The sequence below is a fragment of the Hylaeus volcanicus genome, chromosome 8 (assembly GCF_026283585.1).
Source record: "Hylaeus volcanicus isolate JK05 chromosome 8, UHH_iyHylVolc1.0_haploid, whole genome shotgun sequence".
NCBI classification, from domain to species: Eukaryota; Metazoa; Arthropoda; class Insecta; order Hymenoptera; family Colletidae; genus Hylaeus; species Hylaeus volcanicus.
Window position 1 is genome coordinate 15,621,470 of NC_071983.1, and position 8,655 is coordinate 15,630,124.

Genomic DNA, 8,655 nt, shown 5'->3' on the forward strand with positions numbered 1-8,655 from the left:
GTAAAAATGGAGGCGAGGAACTGTTACGTTGCTTTGATAAAGAACAGAAATTGAATTGATTAACGTAACTCTACCTCACGAATACAAGTAGTTAGATTAGCTACTGGTACTCACAGTAAAGACTATTCGATTGATTAAAGTCGAGGGTGAAATGCAAATCATAGTTAAATATAATGAATTTTCAAACAATTGTGAAACTAGGGAGCCAATGACTGAAACCACTTCTGATTATCCACGACGTATATTTCCATACGACGAAATATTTCCATATCGGCGAAATCCCTGACTTTGGGGGTGCGAAAGTGATCGATTCCTCGTGGCCGCGTCGCGTCACGTATGGAAATGTCAGACTCGAAAGAGGAAGTGCACGACGTTGCGTGCGTGCATGTTTGCGCGCGCAACGAAGTCGAGTCATCGAAGGATAGAGACAAGCTCCATCCGAGTTTATTCAATCGCAAGCACGGAATTAGGGCGCGTTGTCGGCGGCCTTCTCAATGACGTAGATGACGTCACCAGTTTGAAAGGAAAACTGGGTCAGAAGAACAGAGAAAAGGGAACGGTGATCGAGACCAGCGATCGTCGGCCCAGCCGCGAACCCTAGACGATCGTCCGGGGTCGGAAAAGCTCGGGCAACGTTCAGGACGAATCTGGAAAAGAAAAACATCGGCGGAGAGAAACGTAATCGCGGAAGGGTTGAACGCGACGAACAATGAATGGAAGACGGAGATTTTCGCGCGGACGGCGCGAGCGAAGGGAAGAATGCTCTTATCGGAGTTAAACTGGGGTACTGTCAACCGAAGAAACGTGTATCGGGATCGATCGACACAGTTCGACGCGATCCTTGAATGAACTATGGTATTTCATGGGGTTGGCTTGAACGCCGGCCGATCTGGGTCAAAGAAGGGTCATGAATGGCGTCGCTTGCCTCGACGTGACGTCACGGGGTGTCGCGTGCAAACCCCTGCAAGTGGGTCACACGTTGGTTCTGTCATGGCCGTGGCTATAAAGGGACCAGCGACGTCCTTCCTCGTTTTCACGTTTTTCCGTGGTACGTGTTCCGGCACGAACGCGCCGCATGGTTTTCACCAGCGGATTCCCCTTAATCCTCCGGGCTCCAGATGAGATGGAGTCTTCGAATTCGACTTTTAACGCCGCTTTCATACATTATTCAGTTATTGCTCGACGATGAACAACGAGGCAACTATTCTCGAAGGATAGGAACAGGGGACCATGGTCAAAGAAGTTCACGAGCGTTTTGAATGTAAAACGTTTATTTGAGACGTAAACTACGAGTATCGACATAGGTAATACTTAATACAAAACATTCAGTCCTGAGATTTCTGTGTGTGTGTATTTTTTATCTTGCTCGCATTCCCTCGCATTCTCACGCAACGACCATTGCGCAATCGCGCGCGTACGAATTCGTAGAAATACCTATTTAGCACTTTGTTTGCTGTCACTGTACGAGACGCAAGACATTGTACAGAATTTTTATTTTACCGTGTGCCAATTGCTTCGCGACATACCGTGCAATCACGCGGCAGGTATTCCAAAGGCACTGGAAGATCGCGTTACATGTGAACGTACCGTGTGTACCCGTTACGTTCGTTTTTTCTTTTTCTTTTGTTTGTTCATTTCGATAAATGAGAACAATAACCGACGACAGTTCGATAAGAAAATTTTCTATGCCACGGCGCGGTTCGTCGCGTCCGCTCGACCGCGCTGCCCTATCTGCCTCTCATCGTTCTCATCTCTAGCGAGCTCGACGAGAGTTTGAACTGGAACGAGACCCGATCTACTTTCCTCGCGCTCGGACGATGGGCAAAATTCTCACCTGGATACGAAATCTCGGGCAACGAGAGAAAGAGAAACGGCTGAAGAACGCAATTTCAATTACGTAATCGTATTACGTTTAGATGGAAGCTTATCTTAACACGTTGCTAACGGATCGATGTACACAATAAGCGTGTCTGAAAGATAATGGGTGCCAGGTAATTTTGTAAACTTCAATGGACCATAATATTTTTTTTTTGGTTTCTCGATGAGAAGCCCTGTCACCCATATATATGACGGTCAACGTGTTAATCGAGTAAGAATGCTCGCTCATATGGTATTCAAATAAAATCTTGCCCATCTCCAGTGTTTCGCAGACGACTCTAAATTGGCTGGCTTCCAGGCTCGCTGTCGAGAGGTTGCGTCGAGCGATACGTGTTACAATCTTCGAATGGTGATATGTTTTAGTAGTATCCTTAACGAGCAAATTATTCTACACTATGCGCAGTGTACGCGATCGTCCAAAAATTACGCGTACAGTTCCATTTTCGTTTCTTTCGCACGCCTCGCGCTGGAACCGCTAGATCTCTAGATCGCTGGATTCTTCTCGTAGGACGCGTATATTTGCACGATCTCGACACGTCCACGTAATTGACTCGTAATACCGTGCGATTAACCGATCTCGATTTCGTGACGAGATAATATGATAAACGATATATCCTTTCGCATAAAATGATCTATCGAGAGAAGAACAAGAGAATTCGCCTCCTCGCCGCGATTCGAGAGGAAGAGCTGGCCGTATCGACGATTACCGCTTTCTCTCGTTTCTTCGCCATCCCCTACTCCAACTTTTTCATTCCCTTTGTACTTGCTGGTCGAAAGGGGCTGCGAAACGCGTGGTTTCCACGACCACCGAACTCGCTCGCGCGTGTAGGTGACTATTTGTTATCGCTAGCGTACATGTTATCGATGGGTATTACTATTCGTTCCTACAAAAAGTACATATACACTTGTACGATTATATTTCGTTTCTACGTGATCTATCTCGGTTACGAATAACAGCGAGTAGGCTATGCGCTCGCAACGCTATCGTCACTTCGGCGTTGGACGGATTTTCAACCCCTCGCGGACGATCGACGAATTCGTGAGCTGCATGCGGCAAACGCCTATCAGCGTTCGGTGTGTAGACGAACCCGATGCGTGGAAGAATCTTTCGCACACGTCTTCGCGTATATACTTCGATATTCACGTCGACGAAGGGTTGAAAGCCTCGACCGTCTACAATGAACATTTTCTCCATTCCTCCCCCCTTAAAAATTCTCGAAGAACAACAATGGAATGACACGGTCGTTGGACCGTTAAAGTTACGCGACTAAATTCGGATTCGCTGTCCTCGGGGACAGTGTATCTAGGCGTGTCCCGTAAATCATCCCCCTGCGATAGTGCCGTTTCGGTAGTGCCGTTCTATCGTGTGCTCGCACACGTTGCGATCCACTCGTTTGGTCGAGGTTTCGAAAGTAATGGTCTCTAAACATTGAACCGGGAGCACGGAAAAACGTCGGATAGAAAAGGCGAGTGAAAAAGGGAACTCGCGACACCGCGAGGAATGGTTCGAGGATGAAGGGTGTTCGTTCGGTCGTTGACGCGACGACGACGATCGAATGGGGATGGGATGGGACTAGGTGGTATCGAACGGAAGAAGGCTGATATGAAAGTGAGCTAATCGATCGAATGCGTCGATATCGGTCTCTATCGATAGAGGGCGACGGAATCTTGACAGGAACACGGCATCGTCAGTTGTTGAGCGACGTTCCTCGGCACCCTCTGCGTTGGCAGCCCCGAAAGACCTCTGACGTACGTGTAGGAGACCGGACTGCGTAGGATCCTCTTCGGACTCTTCTTCACGTGCTTGTTCTCTTTGCCCTCCCACTTGGAGGCTATCTTCAGGGTTTGGAAGGCTCGGCGGAGGGTGTCCGCGTTGAAGGGCTTCTTCAGCGATTCGCTGTCGCTGCTGCTTTGAGCGTCCGATGGACTGGGGGAGTACGAGTGGGACCCGTTGGTCCTCGCGTTCCTTTGGAGGTCTCCTGGACTCCAGGAGCGGGAGGACGTGGCACGAACGCGATCAGAGCTTCTCTGGACACTTGGTAGTCGCTCCTGAGAGCGAGTCGGCCGACCTCGAAGTCGGTCCAGGTAGCAATGCGTTCTCGAGAGCCTGGTAGCGCGACAGAGGCGTTCGCCGCTACCGTGACGCGACAGTTTCTCCGCACTTCCGGAGCTTCCGCCGCTGCTGCATCCGCTGTCCGTGCTGCACTCGTCGTCGCCGAACTCTTGGCGTCGTTTGGAGGACTCCAGACCCCTCGATGGACTGTTTCTGCGCTTCGTATCGCCCTTCTGACTCGGATTATCGCGACGACGATCCGCCTCGGGATCGGTTAACTTCGTCGTGTCCTTCATCGCCGATGGATAACCTGAGCCGGTAATTTTATATGGACACAGACCGTTCGAAATTCGTTCGGATTCTGCTGACAGTCGATACGGATTGGTATTCGTCGACCGTTCAACGTGCACGTGGAAAAAACGCACTCACGCGCGAGTTATTTCGTCGAGTTCGAGGATTTTCTTATTGCGTTCACACTCGGCACCGTTTTTATTTAGGCGAGGACGGTTCCTCTCGGTTCTCACCCTCTGTAGCTCTGCGTTTCACACTTGTTCTCAGCTCGTCTGGCTCGCTGGATTATCGTGTGGCGACTCGTTCGGTAATGCGCAACGTTTAAACACGCGTCGCTGTTTGAAAGTTTAGCCGCGTGTATTTTGGGCGGTTCACGAGGGCGGACTGAGACTCGGGGATACGCGATCTACTCTTATATAGCGTGGGGGGTTTGATCGGGGGTGCGCGCATGTCCTCTCCACGCGAGGGTACGAATAGTCGCCGCGAGGACGGCGGTACCGCGATGAATGCGTTTCCGCGTGGTAGGGGATGCTGGGGGCTGGTTGATACGTTCCTATACTTTTCAATTTTTCCGACTTCTTTCACAAATAAATTGCGGTATTGTCCCGACACGTGTGATTGACACCGTGTTTTTTTAGTTTACTTTAGGCTGTGTAATGCGGTTCGATTTACGAAGAGCCTTCGAGTTTGTGATACGGTGAAAAATTGTTTTCACGATGTCGCAGGGATTTAAGAATGTCATTTTTATGTCACTATTTTTACGTGCGATGAGACTTGTATAAATAAATTGCAAATAGGGGGTGTGATTAATCGATTTAAATTGTATACTATAAAGTATCAGGTCGTCCTAAAAGTTCGTGCCATTTATACTTCTATTTCTCAAATTAATATGTGAAACATACTCTTAAGTGTCACAAGAAAAGATAATCTCTCATATAGTCATTATACCGTTACTAGAAAATTTCTAGTGGTTTTTTCATTAAATTTCGACACAGTCTTCAGCACGAACTTATGGGACGACCCAATATTTAAATCAAATGAAATCTATCTTTTGGAAACTTTATATTACTTTGCATTTACTTATTTAAATTAAAATACTACCTGTGCAACGTGCGAAATTAGCACGTTCGTTTATATTTTAATATGGACGGAGTGAATTCGATTTATTCTTAGCACGAGGATTTTGAGTAGATGCACGAGAAAAGATCCACGTGTCGGCTAAATACGCGAACTTCCCAAATATTACCGAAGAGGACCCGAATAATCTTTGGTTGGTATATTTAGAACGTCTTCGCTAAAACTCCCCGATTTACATTGACGCTCCGACCACGATTATTCGGGATACTATACGAAGTTCATAGGTTACGTGAATCCTTCCTCGAAAATATGTCCAGTTACTTAAATCAAAACGAATCAATTTACTTTTTCGCTACTTCCGCTTAAGGCTCGACGAGGTTCCTAGCACCCCATTCTTGCTTCATATGCTTCATCCCTGCGATTGAAACATCAATTTCCATCCAACGTATGACAGACAAGGGTGTTCCTTCCTCAGTGCTCCTTATCCGAAACATTCGCCTACGTAAGAACCAAATACGTAAATAACAAAATAGAAGCGCCTTTCGAGCATCCCCGATGTTATGGACGAAGTTACGCGTATCCCTCGTAGCCATTCTTCTCCAAGCAGCCAATGATACGAAACCGTCGACTCTTTTGTCGACGATTGACACGTCAAACGTAATCCATGAAACGAATTTGTTATATTTAACGATGCTGCGATGTAACGGACCACGGATGAGAGGGTGGCGCGAGAGTGGGCAGGGAGACAGGGGCCGAGGCCGATAACGGGAGTAGGAGAAGCTGTGGTATTCTATCGTCTCTCGGTGCAGAGGAAGCCGAGGTCGGTGAACTCGACGGTGCGATCGATGCCAAGGGGTGGATGTACCGACCAAGCTGATCGCGTCGCTGCCAACGTTGGATGCACCAGAATAATCAATAATTTCGCACACACCGTAGCCATGCACGATAAAACATCGCTAATCCGGACGCAGTTAATCCGGATGTTGCGTAATCCGAGCTCGTGATTTAATTAACGAATCTCTATTCAGTCTTCGAGGAAAACAGGCGAACACCTGGTTTCTATTAAATGTCGGAACTTCCTGTCGAATCAACTTTACGCGAATAGCGTTAGAATGAGTCGATTAGAGACGTTCTGTCAATCCTGTCTAAGAAGCGTTAGGTCCAAGCTATGTCATTTAAAGAGAGAGATAAATGGAATTTATTTTCTATGTAATTAACGAGGCGTCCATTTTATATCTCTGAAGCGAATGATTTGTTTATGACAACGCTATGCCCACTCTACCCAACCCCCTATAAAATACTATACCGTTTTGGATTAGTCTCTTGTTAGTTTTGTTTCTATAACACATTTCGCGGACATAACAGTCTACTATGAAGTTTAGGTAACTAATTACACGTTTGTCTGGCAGTGAGTACCGTCCATGGTTGGGGGAACTCCCCCGATGTATTTCGGTTGCGATTTTACTGTGATGCCATACATATAGTGACGCTACCAGGCCGAGTGTCATTCAATGCGGTAACTCGCGTCGATCCGAACCATGCATAATCCTTAGGAACGTTTTTTTCTTTTTTACTAATGTTACTCGTGGATCGTAATACCGGTATAAATATCGTACGATGAACTTCCAACAGCACTAACATAAACACCTATCGAAATTAATATTACGATATACTACCCTCGATCGAGTTTACTTTTTAAAGCTTACACGTGTAGCGAATGAAATGTCTCCTACCGTTTGCAAACATTATTATCGAACGACTGTTTAACTGTTTTACAATCGTTGCTTTAATTACAACAACACCGATTGCAATTAAGAACGAACATATGACGATTTCTGCCGTTAACTGGAGGTTTAATTACAATAAATATATAATACGAGCGATTAATTAAATGTCACTGATCAGATTGCCATGGGGTAAATGCGACGTCATGCGCGAATCGTGTGCGCTACCAATCGATGTATCTGTGAACTTTACACATCACACAAACACATTATTGGATTACGTTTGCATAATCAGTAACAGATTAGTTACATTATGTAGACGGTGCGAACAAACGCACGCGGAATTATGCTGAGAAATGGAATAATATAAAAAATTGAACGAAATCTTTCCACCATTATTTACACGTACAAACCGTAATAAATTTCTACTGTAGCACTGCACTAAAATTTAATAGATTGTCATTTGGGGGCACGGCTCTGATAATGCGCTCATCGCGGGTCCACAGTTTCTAATGACTGTAATAAAACCAGAAACGGCCAACAGCCAGTTGGAGATCGTTTTGCGACTTAATAAAACTACGAGAGCAGAGCGGAGCACTTCCTTCGCTAATGTATCAAATTGGAAATTAACGGGAGTCGGACGGAACAATAATGAAACGCAAACCGCATCCCTTTCCCATTCCTTTACACGACGTACTCGACTGCGAGGACATTGTATTTATGTTTCGTAACGTTTCGGTATTGTTGTCGCTTGTTGCATAATTAACTTGTCGTTCGTAAAAACAAAAGCTCTCGCGGTGCGCGGCACAGTTGCAAGCGCTCGCGTCACCTCGAGTATCGAGCCACCACCGATATTTAATACGGTTTTAGTCTTGCGCGCCTATACTTCCAAGTTTCAGGGTTGGCCGAAGACATGAATAACGAATTAATGTTACAGCAGGATGTATTCGTTAAGATCTATTTACACATATCCGTAACGTGTCAGTTCCGTATTCGTTCAGTTCCGTAATGTTCCATCAGTGTCAGTGATCTTAAATATTCTTCTGTTGTTTTTTAATGGACATGTTCACACACGTCCGACACCGTTCCGTGAAGTTACTGATACGGTACGGATACGGAACTGGCACGTTACGGATATGTGTAAATAGACCAAAGGGATCGGCGCGACGTTTCAGCTGCGTCTATAAACAACTGCACAGGTCACACTGATATGGTACAGTAGAACCTCGTGTATACGAACAAAATCTCTAGCCCCCTGTAGTTGAGCCTAGTTACCCTCTAGCCTATCGTACTTAAGCCTAGAAGACTCCAACCCCTCTTCCATCTACCCTTTAACACTCTATAGCTGAGTCCAGTACCTCCTAGGCGTCCATTGCTGAGCTCAGTATCCTCTAGCTTTACATAACTGAGCCTAGTACACTCTAATCTCCTGTAGCTGAGACTAATACCTCCTGGGTCCCCATTGCTGAGCTCAGTGCCCTTTAGCATCCTATAGCTAAGCCTAATACACTCTAATCTCCTGTCGCTGAGCTCAGTACCCTCTACCTTTACATAGCTGAGCCTAGTTAACCTCTAGCATTCTATAGCTGAGCCTAGTACCTCCTGAGCCCCCATAGCTGAGCTCAGTACCCT

General features: G+C 46.3%; 1 protein-coding gene across 1 annotated transcript; it reads right to left on the reverse strand.

The window, feature by feature from the left end:
* Positions 1 to 1,067: 1,067 nt before the first annotated feature.
* LOC128880744 (uncharacterized) lies at positions 1,068 to 4,592 on the reverse strand. Its single transcript, XM_054131134.1, has one exon. It carries the CDS (start codon positions 4,225 to 4,227, stop codon positions 3,523 to 3,525), a length of 705 nt encoding a protein of 234 aa, XP_053987109.1. The 5' UTR covers positions 4,228 to 4,592; the 3' UTR covers positions 1,068 to 3,522.
* Positions 4,593 to 8,655: the final 4,063 nt, after the last annotated feature.